Here is a 20,817-nt window from a genome sequence, read left to right as displayed (position 1 = left end):
GGACTAAACAATAAATACATACATAAGATATATAACAGCTATAACTATATTATATATTGAGGAAGAACCAAGTGTGGTGCGTTTCAGCTGCTGACTTTGAAAGATTATTTTTCCAATAATCTCAACTTAAAGCTGCGGCTACACAAGCAAAGAATATAACAAATAAATTAAAGCAACAATTACGAACTTCGACGATCTCTTCTTCTCGCTGTGAAGTAAGTAGTGCATCACACTGTAACGTACTACGAACTATACCCCTTCTTTGCTACCTTTCTTTATTTCTTTTGAGTTACACTCAAGAATTATATATTCAATAGATTGATTCGTTGAATTTAAAGTCATTTCTGTCTCTTTCTTTTATTTCTTTCTCCCATCATACTCATCTTGCATGTATTTTTGGTGCTATATATATAATGTGCAGACAACACGGTAGCTCATATATATATAGGAGGAATTTTCCGTTCAAACTTTATTTTTCAGGGATACATTGTAACTTTTCTAGTTTAGGATGGATTCTTTTATCCCAGTAATGCTATATATCCACTTTACTACTAAAGTACAATTAAGACTTAGAAACTTATTCTCTGGAAAAAATATTAACGAGAATAAATTATATATGTTTTTTTAAAAAGAATTAAGTAGAATTTATATTATAAATATAAAAATTCCTTACTTCTTGATTGTATAATATTTGGGACTAAGAAAAACAACAAAGAAAAAACAAGCGATAGAGAAAATGTGATAGGAGAAAAGAGTTGTGAGTTTTTTTATTTTTGATACATGAACTAAGAAAATTTGTTTACATAGACACTGAAATAAAATAAATATAGTATTATCTTTTTTTATAAAAAATAATGTTCCTGTATAGTAAACTTTAAACTTTGATGAGTGATGTATAACTTATCCGGTCTAAAATTGAACTTGTTTTTGCTTAAAATAGATAAAGTATACATCAATTCAAAAAAAAAAAAAAATAGTAAATATAAAGATGTTCCGGCACTCAATTAAAAAAAATGTGAAATGAATATAATATGTATTTATATGTGAAATGAATATAATATGTATTTCGGAAGAGTTATCTTTTGAGTGAAGTGCGCTATTCATGATAAGCATATGGAAAAGTATAGAGAACAAACGTGTAATCAGCGAAAAATAGAACAACTTAATTAATTATAATTATTAATAATTAATTTTAAATTTTTTAAATTTAAAATTTAAATAATTAAAACTGATTAAGTAAATCTAATTAAAAACTATAAAAAAATTTTCTATCTCTTCTATATTAACCTGCACACTCCAACAACAATACACATAGATTCTTTCTCTCACCGTCAGGTCCTCTTTACCCTACCTCAGGCAAGACAACCTCTAGAAGTTCGCCGCCGATAAAACTGTCGAGTATGTCAAGTCCGGCATAGTCTTCGGTAATGAGTTATTCGTGGCTCTCCCTTAGCGGCACCACCATTGCCATTCCTATCTTACCTATATTCATCATGTTGAAGGGGGTGACTTTCGAAGACCAACTCATTTTTGGACCTTCCAATTCCTCAAAAGAAATCAGTAACATCATATACCCGATACCCGTGGCATGGATCAATTATTCATCGGGTGATTTCCTGTCCCTTCAACTCACTCCATACTGCTCCGGCAACATTCCCGTCGGCCAATTCACCAACAAATTCGGCGGGATCTTCTTCACCAGATCCCCGTCGACCAAAAATACTAATTTGGTTGTCTAAACCTGGATAGAGTCGGCACTGACGATTTTTCTGTTGAGGCGCTTGGCAAGCTCAAGAGTGAGGTGGCAAGGTTGTTCAAAGAAAAAGGAATGATGGAACACGGACTGTTTTTGAACAATTACAAAAATATATAAAAAGCATCTATTTAATATAAAAAAAACATCCTAATGTTTAAGAAAAGAAATGTCCAGCTATAGGATTTAAAAAAATCCATATAATTCTTAAAAAAATAGAAATATCCACATCTATAATACAAAAAATTCGAAAAATACATTAAAAAAACATATATTTACTATGAAAAAGAAACATCATAATGCTTAACAGAAGAAACACTCATATATATTAACTTACCTAGTTGGCAAAAAGTTGGCTGAACCCTAGTTGGTTCCCTAGCGGTACTCTAACCATATAGGACACATTCCTTTTTAATTAAGTGAAGGAGTTTTGCTAGGTAGATAATAAAAAATTTAAACAATGTGAACAATAGACTTCTTTTTTAGCTCACGATTTAAAAAAAAAAAATTCAAATCAAGTTTTTACAAAAAAAATTTTAACTCTACCATTCAAAATTTTAACTATCTCCTTCCTTTTAACTCTAATTACACTTTCTTCTAATCCAAACTTCATTCCTAGTTTCGCCATCTCCTACCGTCACTAACCTCGAGTACTGGATTAAAAATAAACATCTCATTTACATAAACATCCAAATGTCTATATAAAATTTTCACTACATACCTTCTTATTACGCGTCCAACATGTTGTCGTAGACTTAGCCTTTTAGATCCATATTGTGCGGTGTTGTGAGGTTCATGATGAAGATGGTGGAGAAAGAACAGAAGAAAAAGCGAGAACCGCCATAAAGTCTTGCGGTTGATGCCATGCAAACGAGAACGGAGTGGAGATTCTACATGGTTTTGAACAAAAACGTCGAGGTGGTTGTCATTGTTATCAACGATGGTAGTGAGCTGCAACAGTAAAAGCGGGGCTACGGGGGTGCACAGTTGGCACGTGAATAGACGGCGCGAAAGATGACACATTGAGCAATGCTTGGGCGGCGTCGGTGGGCGAATGGAGGTGTCGGCTGGAGTTTGGGCGGCGTCGGATCAGAGAGAGGGAAAGTGAATCAGCGCTTGGGGTCACCTCTGTAGACCGAAATAAATGGAGGAGGGAGGTTAAATTTAAATTGGGTGTAACGCTAATATTTATTTATTAAATTTTAAATTTTAAATTTAAAATTTAAAAATAATTAATTAATGATTTAATTTATAATTTTAAAATTTTTTTACTCTATTATATTGTTTAAGTTGTTTACTCGTTTCATTGTCTACTTATACTTTCTTTGAATTCCGTTAGGGAGACAATGGAGTCTTTGTTACAAGGGAGCCACTTAGATAAAGATTTCTAAAACGTCTTTTTTTAAAGATATTTTTTATGAATTAAAATTTAACACATATAATCGATTAAGTCGTGTTATTTTTGTCAAAATTAGGTTGGACAAATTAATTTAACCAAAAAAATAGCGAATTAAATCTTGAACTGGTCTAAATTAATATTATTTTTTATAAAAAATGACTACAATACCCTTATTATAGAAAATGACTAAAATACTCCTATTATATATATATATATATATATATATATATATATATATATATATATATATATATATATTAATTTTGAAAACTCTAAATTCTAACCCTATAATGGCAGAGAAATAAAGGACTAGAATTTATGATTCTCAAAATTAATATATATAATAAGAGTATTTTAGTCATTTTTTATAATAAGGGTATTGTAGTTATTTTTTATAAAAAATAATATTAATTTAAACTAATTCAAGATTTGATTCACTATTTTTTCAATCAAATTAATTTGTCTGGCCTAATTTTGACAAAAATGACATGGTTTAATCGATTATATTTGTTAAATTTTAGTTACTAGAAAACATCTTTAAAAAAGACGTTTTAGACGTCTTTATCTGAGTGGCTTCCTTGTTACAATGGACTATTTATTTGGTCCAATATGAGTTAAAAAATGAACATCCAGGTAAAATACTACTAATTTCACTAAACCATCCGGGTACCAGAGATAATAAACATCTGATATCCTACTGAATCGAATATCCCTAAACCCTCGTTGTACACATTGTACATATACTCCATATACTTCCTCTTTATTTTATTTTATCAAAAAAAGGTTTTACCCCACGACATATTTAAAACTGATTCACTTTTAACCCCACGATAGGATTTAAAGTTGATTCACTTTCAATGAAAAAATTACTACTACGTATTCAATTAAAAACCGATTCACTTTCAATAAAAAAAATTTCTGCCTTTCAATAGTACTTAATCATTTTTCTTTTTTGCGTCTTGTTACTTTATGCTCTGATAAATATAAATAGAAAATTCAATGAATCAACAATTATGTCATATCAACTGTACAACTTCTATTCCAAATCCAATGCCAAGTACAGGATTAATTACAATTGGACAAATGACTAAGCCACCCATCATCATAGTCATCATTTTGTTTCAGATAACATAAAACTTAACATGTATTATGATAATTTATTTTTTTTTGTTATAAATTCAATTTTTACTTAATATTTATATTCTACTCTTTAAAAAATCTTGGAACGAAAACATGTGATAATGGAACTGCTCTAAGTAATGGACCTCGTACTAACATAATTGGTTGGTATTCTATAATAAAATTAATTAAATTAATATACATTTTATATATTTCTGATGTCTATTATTTAACTTAAAAAAAATTACACATAACAGAATACTTCTTAATACAAAAAATACAAACAAAATTACCAAAGGTTTAATGGACAAAATAATAATTTTTTTAATATTTCATATTCATCATATAATATATAAATAATAAAAAGTTAAATATTATATTCATACAACTAATAATAACAAATAGAATAAAAAAAATATAAATATATCTTTTTTTGCCATGTTATTTTTAAATTTGGTGAATAGATATATCTTACAAAGTAATAATTATGAAATGAAAATAAATTTATTATTTTAAATTATAAAAGAAGCACCGAGTACTCTCTAACTAAAACTTTTATTATAAATTTATTAAGAAAAAAATATATTTATGTTTCAAATTAACTTAGATATTTGGAATAAAAAATTAAAAATTTAAAAAATCTAAGAATGGAAGCTGCATGATAATAGAGTTGGTTCAACTAACAGATATTATAATACACTGTTTATATATTTCTGATGCAATATTGTTTAACTTAAGAAAAATTTACATATAACAAAGTACTCTTTAATCAAACAATATACAAAGTTATTAAAGTTTGGTGTCTAACCTTTTTAGACTTTGTGTATCTTTACATAATCCATTTCATAAAATAAATTTAATAGAAAAAATAATAATAAATATCTTTTAATATTCCATCTTCATCATATAATATATAAATAATTAAAAAATAAAATAAACAATGTATCTATAAAACTAATAATAACAAATAGAATAAAAAAAATATTAATATATCGCTTATTTTTTGCCATGTACATTTTTGAATCTGAGTAAATAAATATATCTTACAAAGTAATAACTATGAAATGAAAATAAATTTATTGTTCTAAATTATAAAAGAAGTACGGAATACTCTTTAACTAAAACTTTTATTATAAATTTATTAAAAAGAATATATTTATGTTTCAAATTAAGGTAGATGTTTAGAATAAAATATTAAAAATTAAAGAATATATCTTTGCATTCTTATATTAAAAAATAAATAAAGTCATTTTATATAAAAAATACTATTTTACAAGATAATTACAAAAATTTGTCAAACACTTCTAATTCAATTCGTTGATCTAGCATAACACACAACACTTAATAAAATATTAAATAGTATTTATATATTGTGTTAAATTAATGCAACATAATATTTTTAATATAATTTAATTTAATTTTTTAATTTATATTTTTATATTTTAAAGTTTTTATAATAGTATATATTTTTTATAATTTTAAAATAAAAACAGGAGAAATTTGACATAAATACAAACACAATGATAGAAAAAGAGTATAAGAATATTGATATTTCATCTATGCATTTAAAAATAAATGACATAAAATTTTTTAAAAAGTCTAACTACTATATTAAATGTTAGTAAATATGGAATAAATTCACAATGAGAAATGTTAACATAAATACAAAAAATAAAGATAAATTAGAGTACAACAAATAAATTATTTTTTAAAAATATTTTTACAATCTTAATTAACAAAATACTCATCATATTGTTAATTTATCATAATAAATTAAAAAATAAATTTTAAAATATCACATATTAATGGACGATATTCAAACTTTGAAAAAAATCAATAAAAATTATAATAGAAGCATATTATTTTAAAAATACTCTTCGTTTTAGAATAAAGATCTATTCTATTGAACACATTAAAATGAAACAAATTTAAAATAATTAAAATCACCTTTACACAATATAAAAGTTAACTTTTATTATGATAACTAATTTTATTTTGATGAATTCAAATTATGTTTATTATCTATTGCTCTTTAAAAATATAGGTCTGCGAACACATGATAATAAAACAGGTTCAAGTAAAAGATGTGGTGATTTAAGTTATTTTGTCTATATATTAAATCTTAATATAGAAGATTAAAAAAATTAATTAATTTAATTTACACAATTTGATTTTATTTTTGAGAATTAATTTTTAGTTCTTTTAAGATAATCTATAACATATAAAGTTTGTTTTTTTTGTGTATAAGTGTAGGTCGAGACACTACTGCTACTAATTTAATGGCTCAATCAATCTCTTATGATGAAGAAGCTACAAACAATGCTACAGGCCATGCTGCTACTAATTCAATGGCTCAATCAATCTCTTATGATGAAGAAGCTACAAACAATGCTACAGGCCATGCAAATATGAATAGTTAGTACTCTATTTATATTTTTAATATTTTATCTTCGTCGCATAATATTCATTTAAAATATTTTTTGTACTACATAAATTAAAAAGTTTGATATTGTACACTACTATATAAAATGCTTAATGACAAACAAAATTATAGATTCTATAATAGAAAAATAAAATAAATAATTAACAAATACTATAAATTTTAAATAGGCAATACATTTATAAGACTAATAATAACAATAATTTTGTAATAAAATTTTGGTAACAACATATATCTTTTAAAATTAAATAGTAAAACTAGAAAAGATCTAACTTAAACATAAAAACAACAATTAAAAATTAGTACAAAAATATATTTTATTTTATCTTATGTATTAATTAATGTATTGTACAAATTATATGGATACTTTTTATTATAGAATTTTTATCCAATTAAAAATTTAATAAATGGTAAAATTTGGTCATGACAAAATGTGTTCTAATTTTTTAAAAAATATCTAAATACTATATTAAATATTACAAATCAATAGGTAACTAAATTAAAAATTCTCAAATTAAAAATATAGATAATGTTGTATATATTTTATGAGTTATCAGATAAATCTTTATTGAATAACTAATTTAAATACAAACTAAAAAAATGTTACTATAAATATTATCCAATGGCAAAAACCGTAATACATATAACATCATTTAGTGATGAGAAGCAAATCTTAATTAAATTATAGTAACTAGATAATAAATCTTTGATGATAAAAAAAATTATCAAATTAAAATTTAATAACGTATGAAATATAATATAAACACTCAAAAAAAATAACAAAATAAAGTACAATAAATAAAATAATTTTTAAAAATATTTTCGCAATTTTAACGGACAATGTAACACCCTAACTATCAAAATGTCACGCTTCCGGATGTGCCATTCTGATAGCTCGGATATTACGGTGACTCTTAAAATATTTAATAGTAAAATAGAAATCTGTTTAATTAAACCGTATTTTTTCAAAACATACATCCATACTTACATTACAAATTACGATACTCACAAAGAATATATATATTATTAATTCACAAGCATTACATAATCAAATTCCTATCCCTCTTATAAAAATTTGTAAAGATAAAGGCGAGAGAAAAATAACTAATACAACATAAAACATCATTTGAATAGAAAGAAAATAAAATAAACTCCTCCGAATTTCGTTGTCCATGACCTGAAAAAGAAAAGATCTGTAGGGGAGTGAGAATATTGTCCTCGTTGGTTCTCATCACTATGGGGTTAGGGAGTTGTTATAACAGGATACGTGAAAATAAAGTTGTTTTTAAAATACAGTGATTAATAACTGCCTTATACAACATTTCTCAAGTTCAAACTTTCTAAATAACATTTCAAACAAAGTTTCAGATTTTATAAAAAATTCGGCAGCACTTTCCCTAAAATTTGGACTTTGCCACCCTTTTTGGGTCCCAACCAAACCAATCCTCAACCCTTTCTAATGGATTCAAAATCAAATCAGTTTCCAATAAAACGACATTCAAAGCTTTTAAAAAAATACAATAGAAGCATTATCATTCTAAAAATACTCTTTGTATATTTCAACATAGTTGAGAATAAAAATTTACTCTATCAAATATTTCACCTCATATATTATCTAAAACTTTAAACTATGACAATTTTATATTACCTCTTTATTGTGTGTTTTTATAATTTAACATTTTAAAAATTTTTTATAGTAATTTTAATTTTAACAAAATATGATATAAATAAGATTACGTTAATATTAAAATAAAAAAATAATTATCTAATAAATTTAAAAAATAAATAATATATTAAAAAATAAAATTAATTTCTTAAAAACAATAGAAAAGCGGCTAAACAAGTACGTTAGTACTTGTTGAGCCACTAGTTTCTATTAATTTAGTTTATTCATGCATAATTAATAATAACAAGATGTTCAATTCACTAAGTGTGCAAATAATTATCCTAATATTAATATTTACAACATAATTTGAGGTTGGAATATTTTTTACTTAATTCTAAAATTCATTATTTACTTTATTCGTAAAAGTAATTATCTACTTAGTAAAATCGTCGTTAAATATATGCCGATTTATATTTTATAGGGAGTTTGTAACTGGGCAATACGAAACGGATCAAATAATAATAAAAGTTATATTCTTGGAATTCTTTTTCCCCTCACCACGTCCAAGTGCCCCTACTCCCCCGGGGTTCTTGCTCTTCCCCTATTCTTAATCTTTTATTAGTTATTATGCATTTGAAACATGCCTGCAAGTGCTCAATATATATATATATTAAAAAATAATAATTTAAGATTATTTAATTTAATTTAATATATTATTTAATATATATAATTTTTATTATTTATTTTAATAATAATTAATAAATATAAAAATAAAATAATTTTAAATTAATTTCAATTGATTTTTATTGTCTTTTAAATATACTTTTGTATATTTAAAATGTAACTTGCTTGCACTAACTTTTTATAACATATATAAGTCAATAACAGATTATTGGACATTCTTTACGGTAGTTTCTCTTCGATTCTTAGTTCATTAAAAATGGTAGACAACTATTAAAAAATTTATTATTTTTTGTCATTAATATTTAAAAATATAAATTAAAGTATATTTAAAAATATGTGTTAAAATATGTCGTTGGATTATTAAATTAAAGAAATTAAATTAACAAATAAAAATAATAGCCAAATTGGAGAATTGAGGCTCATCAATAAATTAATTTGGACTTAAATATGTGTTGGAAATATAGTTAAAAATTAAAATTAAAATTTTAACTCTAAGGTACAAAATTTCAATCCTTTCAATATTTTATAAAACTAAAAAAGACTAAAATTTAACTATAGAAAACCAAAATTTTAATAATATATTTTTTAAAAATATTTTTATTTAACTTTTTAAATTTTAAATATAATTTTTAATTTTTATATTTATCTTAAATAAAATATAAAATATAACTCAATATAATATATTTTACATTAAATACAATACAAATGCTTAGAAGGAAGATATTTATACAAGCCGTCGTGGACATCAACTTTGGTTTTTCATTAAAAATGGACGAAACATTCCAAAAATAGTTGTGAATGGAAATGAAGTGGAAAACCGGAAGATGAGTTGGATAAGGAAGACCTGAATAGTTTGGAGCAAGATTCAAGAGCAAAGCACATGTTATGTTGTGCTGTAAATTTTGAGGCCTACAAAAGAATCTTAAACTACAAAACCGCCAAAGAAATGTGGGATGAGGTTGAAAACAGGTTTAGATCAAAATCATTTGATCAATGGATCATTCACCACAATATTGAAAAGCATGATCATTATATATATACAACTTTTACGTTAATATTCATTTATATATGTACCATTATATGGAATAAATTAGTACATTATAATAATTATATATTCTTAAATCTATATGAATTATTAACTGATGTGCAATGCAAATTATATTTGTTAACTTTTACAGTCATGGAAATAATGATGTGTATTACTAATCAACTCCTTAACATATAACTCAGCTACCAATTCAGAGCTACCACCTATTAGCTATCGTCCTAGCGATGTTTTTAATTTATATTAAGAATAATAGATCTTTACACATCAAGATCCACCTTCAATGCATGATATGATTGGTTATGTTTCAGGAGAAGCAACAATGGACGAATATCTCAACAAATGTGTGCCCCTTTACAAGCATGCACTACAAGGCAATTGGGAAGAGGCCAAGGCCATCATAGTTCAAGATCCCTGGTTGAAGAAAGCAGCAATTGCAAAAGGATCGACTACAGTGTTACATGTAGCAGCAGGTGCACGTGGGGATAAAAACCATGTTCACTTTGTGAAACAATTGATGGGAAAATTGAGTGAAGACGACTTATTATCGACAGATGACAATGGAAACACTGCATTTTGCCTTGCTGCTGCAGCTGGGAACGAGCAAGTTCTTCGCTTGATGGCAGCTCAGAATCCAGAAGTTGTAAATGTTAAGGGTGCAGGTAAAACCTTCCCTCCTGTTCAATTTGCGGCATTGCAAGGAAGATGTGACGTGGCTTCGTATCTATATGGATCTACCCCATTAAATGTTATTGAGTTGAAACGATTGTTCCTCACTTGTATCAACACTGGTCTCTACGGTATGTATTTCGTACTATTAATAACGGAGATGGATATGTTGGAAAGATTTAAGACAAATATTGATCGACAGGAATTAAAGGGAAACAATACCAAAGAATTTGCAATAATCGACTTAATAAAGAACATGAGTATCAGATCAATTTTATAATTATATATAGAATAATATTAGAAATCAATTTTTTTAATGAATATTAGTTAATTTTTTAAAAATTATTCTATTTATTTTAAATTTTAAACCTTAAGTTATAAACTGTTAACCCTATGTTATAAACACTAAAATTGGTTTTCGTATACTTTTTTTATAAATATTAGTCATTTATCAATGCATAATATTAAGGATGAATATTTTTAGTATATAAAAGTAAAATTATTCTTTCATAACATTATATATTATTTCTTTCTTCTTTAATATATTTTTTATCCAAATATATTAAAAAAAATAAAAGTAGATTCAACTATTTTTTTTTATTTCTTTTTTTCCAATCAAATAAAACCTAAAAATGTATATGCATGTGACTTTATAAATTTAATTAACTAGCCATATAAAATATTTTATACTGTGATCATTTATCAAAATTATTTTCATTTTGTCGAAAAATTTTGAATTTCTAACATTTATTAATATTTTGCAGGTTTAGCCTTAAAAATCTTGGAAGATCGCTCAGATTTTGATTTTGATAAGGATGAGAATGGTGAGTCAGTTTTGCATCTCTTGGCTAAAAGCCATTTGGATTCTTGTTGCCAAAGTCCACAACATCAAAGCTCCATAATCAAGATTAATCCTGGTAAAGTGCAAAATTTTATATTTTTATTTAAGAGATTTAAATTGCCTAAAAATAAGATTTAAATAGCAATTTGTACAAATAGCGAACAGTTTTTTTAAAATTTTACACACTAAATCTTTATTCATTTTTGAATGTGATGGGGAAATCGATGTTCGACATACGACGACTAAAAGTAAGGTTAGCTAGATGCTTTTAATTGTATAAGTTTTGAACCCTCCCTTCCCTTAAACTAACTTGTAATATTATACATATATATTCTGGTGAAGACATTACAATTATCTTTGTATGTTGTTGATAGTTAGAAGTCGTTAAATAATAATTTAATCAAACATAATCAAATCATTTAATAATTTTCAACTGCCAATTTTACATGAAGACAGCAGGTGGTATTGAGTTTCCACCATATATTCTAGAGTTCTTTTCATTTTAAGTAATAAAACTTTGTATTACACAGGAATGAAGCAGCAGGTGGTTTTTCAACTGGTTAAGAAGCTTTGGAGCAAAATTCTTAACGAGGAGTCCTCAATGCGAGAGATATTTGAAACGCCAAGGGTCCTTTTTCAACTGTTATTTGCTCCAGTAGAAGTTGGTAATTTTGGGTTCTTATCAGAGATTCTTAGTGCTTATCCAGACTTGATATGGACAACGGATGAGACAAACCAAACCATAATTCACAAAGCTGTGATGCATCGCCATGCAAGCATCTTCAATCTCATTCATGAGATAGGGCCTACGAAGGATATCATAGTGACTATGATAGACACACAACGTAATACTTTGTTGCATTTGGCTGCAAAAAGAGCACCACCGCAAAGACAACTTGAATTAGTACCTGGAGCAGCATTCCAAATGTGCCTTGAGTTAGTATGGTTCAAGGTACGTGTAAATTAAAGATTTGCATGTCCAGTATTGGTATCATTATTGTTTTTAAAGAAGGTCTTAGGAGTCAACACTACCACAACCAGCATTGCAGCCAACACTTTTTATACTGTTGACTGACATTGACTGCTATAGTATTGATTTCTTAGCATAAATCTTGTTTTAAATTGATGAATATGATCATAAATTTCCAATGATGAAGTAGTAACCTCATCTGTGATTGCATCCGCAATTTAAAACTATCATCATTCCAATGATGAATATGATATAATAAATTTCCTTGCATGGCATCATACATAATCAGAGTATTTAACAAAAATTGACGATGTTAATGACTATTTCATGCAACATCAGGAAGTGAAGAAGATAATGCCACCATCGTTCATAAACTCTGAAAACTCCGATGGTAAAACTGCTAGTGAATTATTTTCAGAGGAACATAAGGAGTTGCGAAAAGATGCAGAATCTTGGATGAAAAGTACAGCTGAGAATTGTATGCTCATTGCAACCGTCATTGCAACAGGGGTGTTTGCTGCTGCAATAACCGTGCCAGGTGGTGTTGATGATAAAGGGGGGAAGCCAAACTACTTGGGCAAAACATCATGGTTCCTGGTGTTTGTAATCTCAGATGCAACTGCATTTATCTCATCAGCAGCTTCAATATTAATATTCTTGTCCATTCTTCTTTCGCGTTTTACTGAGAATGACTTCTACAAATCATTGCCCCTGAAACTCATGTGTGGATTGGTGGCTTTGTTCTGCTCAATAACAAGCATGATGGTAGCATTTGCAAGTGCCTTCTTCATTACTTATCATCACTATGCCTCACATCTTGTTCCCATTCTCGTTTCTATATTTGCCTCTCTGCCAGCAATTCTATTCTTGATTCTCCAGATTCCACTGTGGTTAGAGATCATCTATTCAACCATTTGTTGTAAGAAACTTTTTAAGCCAAGCAAAAAGATGCTTTATGTACTAGAAAATAATTGTTGTATTTCAAGTTTGAAAAAAATGTTGTGCCCTGTGCGGCATGATAATCAGCAAAATTGTAGTTGAAATAATTGATTTAGCTTGGTTATATGACTCCATGATTGAATAATACTTTGTTGCGTTTTGCTTGAAAATAGTTGCAAATGTGCCTTTGAGTTAAAATGTGAAAACAATTCAAAACCTTGTATGGTCATTCCAAGGATCAACGATCATGAATTTCATCCCTTGCTGCGGATTAGGAATACTTTCAAGCCAGGCAAAAGTATGCCTTGCGTGTAGAACAAATATAAGGTGAAATTTGTAGTATATTTAGTAAAATTTGTAGTGAATCACAATCATAAGGCTCCTAAAATTTGTAGTACATTTAGTAAAATTTGTAGTGCATCACAGGCAAAAGTATGCTTTTCGTTTTACCGAATTTTGCTTTACCCTTTTTCGAAGGCTCCTAGAATAAAATATCTTTGCTATGTTATATAAATATATTTTCTTTTAGAGGTCGTAGTACTTCGTCACTTCTGTTTTACATCCTAAGTGTAAAACTCTATGTGGTACGGTGTTACATTAATTACTATGACAGTCGCAGGTCGAAGGAACATTAATACTATGTTCATCTTGAAAATATCCTATTGACAAATATGCGATAATTATAACCATTAGAAATTCTCAGAGTGAGTCAATTCAATTGTTATATTTCTATATACACAATCTATATATATAATTTAATAAATAAGATCTATTAATCTTCATCTAATGGTGACCATTATATATATACATATTGATCTTTTCGAATTTTAATGTCCTTTTAATATTCCTATCACAATGATAAATCCCTAAATTTAATCAAGGATCTTACTACATTAATATTTTAATATAATAACGATACCAAATTATTTAACACGTGATTGATTGGATTGTGGTCATATTACTTATTCCCAACAATTTCTCAGTTGTACGAGAGCCGATCATGATAGATTGGATCTTGAGCATACTATTATCTCAATAATCTGTCACTTGCACTAAAGTCAATTGATCATGTGTATAATTTTTTCAATGCATATTTGTATTTATCAAAACTCTTATGAACTTAAACATCTTAGCTTTTGAGCATGTGTGCTTCACCTTTTGCAAAATATACCTAATGCATAATAGATATCAAGTTTTCTCAAAATATAAAATCTTCAACTACAATAGTGCATAACTTTTATTTTAAGGACAATCTTATTGAAGATGATTCTAATGTCTATCAATTGATAGTTTCTTTTAGAATCTTTCATACTATATACTTTTTACTTGGTATCAATGTACATGGATATGAAAAATCTAAATAACCATAAGATCTATATCTATGGAATTGTATAATTATACACATAGGCGACAATCCTCGTGGGATCGATCCTCACTCACTTGAGGTATTACTTGGATGACTCGGTACACTTGCCGGTTGAGCTGTGAAAATCTCGAATTTCCACTCCAAGTTTTTGGCACTTTTGCTGGATATTGTTTGTGATTGACAACTACTAGTTGTCTAGTTATTTAAATTATGTATTTTTCTTAGTTTGGTTTCTTTATTTTTCCTATAATTTTCGATTTTAGTTTTATTTATTTTTTCTTAATTTCTGAAATTAAAGTTTGGTGTCCTGTAATGATTGTCCCTTTTAAAAATCTTTGAAAATATCAATGTTATTTTTTTGTTTAATTTGCGAAATATTAGCTTAAATTCTAGTGGTTATTTTTTAGAAATTTTAGTTTATTTCTTACTTTATTTTATTTCAATTCTTTTACACAAGATAACTCATAGGGAATTCTCTACACTCTGACGTAGAGATTCCCATTTCTCTTTGTTTTCTGTTTGTGTGTGCAGAAACAGGGAGAGTTCACTATGGATTCGAGTGGTAATGCACAACTTAGGAGAACCCTGGGCTCTTACATAGTCCCGACTCCTGATTTTTATGGAAGGAGTATTAGTGTTCCTCCTATTGGAGCGGATGACTTCGAGCTCAACCTGCAGCTGATCATCCTAGTACAACAAACTTGCCAGTTTCATGGACTTTCACAGGAAAATCCTAATATGTTCATCTCTAACTTCCTGCGGATCTGTGATACTGTGAAGACCTATGGAGTGGATCCTGAGGTCTATAACTTCCTATTGGAGCGGATGACTTCGAGCTCAACCTGCAGCTGATCATCCTAGTACAACAAACTTGCCAGTTTCATGGACTTTCAAAGGAAAATCCTAATTTGTTCATCTCTAACTTTCTGCGGATCTGTGATACTGTGAAGACCAATGGAGTGGATCCTGAGGTCTATAAGCTAATGCTCTTCCCATTTGCTATGAGGGATAGAGCAAGGGAATGACTTGATGTTCAACCTAAGGAAAGCTTGAACACCTGGACTAAGGTAGTCAACAAGTTCCTGAACAAGTTCTTCTCCCCTTAGAGATTGACTAAGCTGAGGACAGATGCTCAAACCTTTAAGTAGGGAGAAAGTGAGTCCCTCTATGATGCTTCGGAGAGATACAGGTTAATGCTCAGAAAATGTCCTTTCGATATGTTCTCAGAGTGGATCAGAGTACATATTTTCTACGAAGGACGCTCTGATATTGCCAAGATGTCTCTAGATAATTCTGCTGGTGGCTCCTTGCACATGAAGAAGACACCTGAAGAGGCTAATGAACTCATTGAGATAGTTGCCAATAACTAGTACTTATACTCATTTGAAAGGACCTCAGTAAGAAAATGAGTTATGGAAGTGGATACTGCAGATGCAATTCTTGCTTAGAAAAAACTCATATTTCAACAGATGAGTCTTATCACTCAAAATTTGAATAACATGCAAAGCCTAGTTGCAAAAATTCAGAGCGCCTCTCCAAATGTTTTGTATGATATGAATGGTGACTCCCCTCAAGGGAAAACTTACAACAATGACCATTGTATACCTGAACAGGTCAATTACAAGAAAAGTTCCTTCAGAAGCCCCAATGATATTCCTTATTCTCAGAACTCTAACCAGGGAAGGAGAAACCACCCGAACCATGGATGGAGAGAGCAGCCTCAGAGACAGCAACCGAATTATGCCAGTAACTCTCAGGGAGGCTGTAATCAGAATCCAGTCAACAACCTCCCTTCTTAGCCTCCACAACCTCAGAGTAATCCTGACTTGGCATCTATTGTTGCAGAGCTCATAAAAAGCTTTATACAGGAAACCCAAACCTCCTTTAGGAACCTGGAGATGCGAATGGACCAAATGGACCAGCGAATATCTGAGCAAGCTGCACTAATTAATATGGTCTCCAATAGTGGAGAAGAATGCCAGGAAATTGAATTGAGGAGTGGCAAGACATTAGTAACTCAACAAAAGAACAGTAAGGAACCGGGTGAAAAAGAGACATAGGAACAGAAAATTGCAAAAATAGAGAATGCCACCAGTGGCGCTGAACGCCCAGAAGGGACCACCAAGGGAGCTGAACGCCCAAACAGGGGAGCACTGAATGCCAATGAAAACTCAAGGAACATTCCCCCCAGACATCCAGCCAACCCTTTTTCAGTCACTATTGACACACATCTTGCACTACCCAAGACCCCGGAGTACAAGGGCAAATTACCATACCTTCAAAAACTTCAAAAAGCAGAAAAAGACAAGCAATTCTCATGTTTTTGGAAGTCTTTCAGAAGCTTGAGATCAACATCCCCTTTGCAAAAGTCCTTGAACAAATGCCTCTTTATGCGAAGTTCATGAAGGAGTTGTTGAGTAACAAGAGGGATTGGAAAGAGGTAGAGACCGTGGTACTTACTAAAGAATGCAGTGCAATCATCTAGAGGAATCCCCCTGAGAAATTGCAGGATCCCGGGAGTTTTGTAATTCTATGTACCATTGAAGACACCATTATTCAGAAATCCTTATGTGATCTTGGAGCTAGTGATGAGCGGATAATTTATACGCTTTTTGGCATTATTTTCATGTAGTTTTTAGTATGTTTTAGTTACTTTTTAGTATATTTTTATCAGTTTTTATGAAAAAATCACAATTCTGGACTTTACTATGGGTTTATGTGTTTTTTTGTAATTTCAGGTATTTTCTGGCTGAATTGAGGGACCTGAGTAAAAATCTGATTCAGAAGCTGAGAAAGGACTACAGATGCTGTTGGATTCTGACCCTCCTGCACGCGAAATGGATTTTCATGAGCTATAGAAGCCCAATTGGCACGATCTTAATTGCGTTAGAAAGTAGACATCTTGGGCTTTCCAGAAATATATAATAGTCTATACTTTGCCTAAGATTTGATGGGCCAAAATGGCGTCAAAACGCCCACCAGAGACCCTTTTCTGGCATAAAACGCCAGAACTGGCACCAAAGCTGGAGTTAAACGCCCAAACTGGCACCCAAGCTGGAGTTTAACTCCAAGAATGGCCTATGCACATGAAAGCTTCAATGCTCAGCCCAAGCACATACCAAGTGGGTCTCAGAAGTGGATTTTTGCACTATCTATCTTAGTTTACTCATTTTCTGTAAACCCTAGTAACTAGTTTAGTATAAAAACTACTTTTAGAGAGTTATTTTGTATCTCATGACATTTTTACTTTTCATATTGTATTCTTGATGGCATGAGTCTCTAAACTCCATAGTTGGGGGTGAGGAGCTCTGCTGTGTCTCGATGGATTAATGCAATTACTTCCGTTTTCTATTCAATCACGCTTGTTTCTGTTCTAAGATATTCACTCGTACCTCAACATGATGAATGTGATGATTCATGAAACTCATCATCATTCTCAAACTTATGAACGCGTGCTTGACAACCACTTCCATTCTATCTGAGCTCAACGTAGTCATTGGGCGACAGCTTGAGTGTGTATCTTTTGGGCTCCTGATTTACGAGTTTGATTGCCTCTCCTGACAATAGAGCATTCAAATCCGTGAGATCAGAGTTTTTGTGGTAGAGGCTAGAACCAATTGGCAGCATTCCTAAGATCCGGAAAGTCTAAACCTTGTCTGTGGTATTCCGAGTAGGATCTGGAAAGGGATGACTGTGACGAGCTTCAAACTCACAAATGTTGGGCGCAGTGACAGTGTGCAAAAGGATCAATGGATCCTATTCCGGCACAAGTGAGAACCGACAGATGATTAGCCCTACGGATCCCGTAGCTGGACCATTTTCACTGAGAGGACGGATGGTAGCCATTGACAACGGTGATCCACGAACATACAGCTTGCCATGGAAGGAGCCTTGCGTGTTTGAAGAAGAAGATAGTAGGGAAACAGAGATTTAGAAGACAGAGCATCTCTGAAACCTCAACTTGTTCTGCATTACTGAATCACAGGTATCAGTCATTTCATGTTATTTACTTTTCATAAACAAAAATCATTTTTATCACTAATCTCCTGACTAAGGTTTACAAGCCAACAATCTCCGTGGGATCGACCCTTACTCACGTAAGGTATTACTTGGACGACCCAGTGCACTTGCTGGTTAGTTGTACCGGAATTGAAATTTGAGATAAGTGATTACAATTCTGTGCACCAGCTAGCATTAACCTTATGCCTCTATCATTGATGAGGAAGCTCCAAATTGATGAAGTAAAGCCTACCCATATTTGTCTTCAATTTGCTGACCGCTTTATCAAGTACCCGTTTAGAGTGGTGGATGATCTATCTGTGAAAGTAGGGTCTTTTATCTTTCCTGCTGACTTTGTGATATTGGATATGGAAGAGGACAAGAATGCATCCAACATTCTTGGAAGATCCTTCTTAGCCACAGGAAGACCCCTTATAGATGTTCAGAAGGGTGAGGCAACTCTAAGGGTCAATGAAGATGAGATTGTGCTAAATGTTTTGGAAGCTTTGCAACACCCGAATGATGCTGAAGGATGCATGAGGATCGACATCATTGAACCTCTGGTTGAAGAAGTGTTTGAAGATGAAATGCTTGAAGATGCTCTGGACTCCTCTCCAGAAGATATTTTGCTTGAAATTGATGAGTTAGCACCTCAGAGGGAGAAGCTTTGCATGCCTAGCGCTAAGGAAGGACCTCCTAAGCTCAAGTTGAAGTCGTTGCCTCCATCCTTGAAGTATGCATTCCTAGGTGACAAAGACACGTATCCAGTGCTCAAGTGCTCAAGAGGAGGCACTCATTCAAGTGTTCAAGAGTCACGAAACAGTTCTTGGATAGACCATTAGTGACTTAAAAGGGATCAGTCTAACCAAGTGTATGCACAAGATCTTGCCGGAGGATGATGCTAAACCAATTGTGCAACTGCAGAGGTGATTAAATCCAACCATGAAAGAAATGGTCCAGAAGGAAGTTATGAAGCTTTGGGAAGCTGGGATTATTTACCCTATTTTTGATAGTCCATAGGTAAGTCCAGTACAAGTGGTTCCAAAAAAGAGGGAAGGACAGTTATTCAGAATGAAAGGAACGAGCTTATCCCCACAAGAACTGTCACAGGATGGCGCATGTGCATTGACTACAGGAGGCTCAATAATGCTACAATCAGATGCTAGAGAGGCTAGCCAGCCATGCTTTTTATTTCTTTTTAGATGGATACTCTAGCTAAAATCAGATCACAGTAGACCCTCAAGACTAGGAGAAGACGATGTTCACTTGTCCCTTTGGAGTATTTGCTTAGAGGAGGATGCCGTTTGGACTCCATAATGCCCCCGTAACTTTTCAGAGGTGTATGCTCTCTATTTTCTCAGACATGGTTGAAAAGTTCATTGAGGTATTTATGGATGACTGATGAATCCATATTTGACGATATATTTTGGTTTGATTTGAGTGGATTTCATCACATAAACCCACATTTATTCACCTAAATAGCATGCTTTTGTGTTTTCTCTCTAAATTGTGCCTAATTGTGAAAACATGCTATTTTGTGCTTATTTTGATCAATTTTATTTCACTTTCATTCCATTCGATGCCTTGATAGTTTTGATGAGTGATTTCAGGTGCAATAGGTTAGAATGGCTTGATAAGAGTGGAGGAGAAGCATGCAATTGGGAGAAAATATGAATAAAACAAAGGAGAAGCACATAACCATGTGTGTGTGTGCACAACTCTCTGTGCATACGCACAAGAGGAAAATTCAGCAAGTGTGCATACGCACGCATAAGTCCCTGCGCGTGACTTCATTAAGGGGGGTTTTTTGGCCCATTTCTGATGGCTTTGAAGCTTATAAGGAGGGGCAAGCAACCGTATATCATCTAATACATTTTACAATATACTTAGGAGTAGTTTTAGGTAGTTTAGGTTAGGTTTTCTCTCAATTCTCTCTTAGGGTTTTAATTAGGTTTTTAATGTAGTATTTTATAGTTTAATTTTGGCT

At 30.7% G+C, this 20,817-nt stretch overlaps 1 protein-coding gene across 1 annotated transcript; it reads left to right on the top strand.

Moving 5' to 3' along the window:
- On the top strand, positions 1-13,635 carry LOC112796538 (uncharacterized). Its single transcript, XM_025839027.2, has 6 exons — positions 1-215; positions 6,525-6,686; positions 10,358-10,846; positions 11,480-11,632; positions 12,087-12,508; positions 12,866-13,635. Exons 2-6 carry the CDS (start codon positions 6,551-6,553, stop codon positions 13,565-13,567), a joined length of 1,902 nt encoding a protein of 633 aa, XP_025694812.1. The 5' UTR covers positions 1-215; positions 6,525-6,550; the 3' UTR covers positions 13,568-13,635.
- The last annotated feature ends 7,182 nt before the right edge of the window (positions 13,636-20,817 follow it).

Source organism: Arachis hypogaea, chromosome 4, assembly GCF_003086295.3.
Source record: "Arachis hypogaea cultivar Tifrunner chromosome 4, arahy.Tifrunner.gnm2.J5K5, whole genome shotgun sequence".
NCBI classification, from domain to species: Eukaryota; Viridiplantae; Streptophyta; class Magnoliopsida; order Fabales; family Fabaceae; genus Arachis; species Arachis hypogaea.
This window is presented reverse-complemented; position numbering and strand designations above follow the sequence as displayed.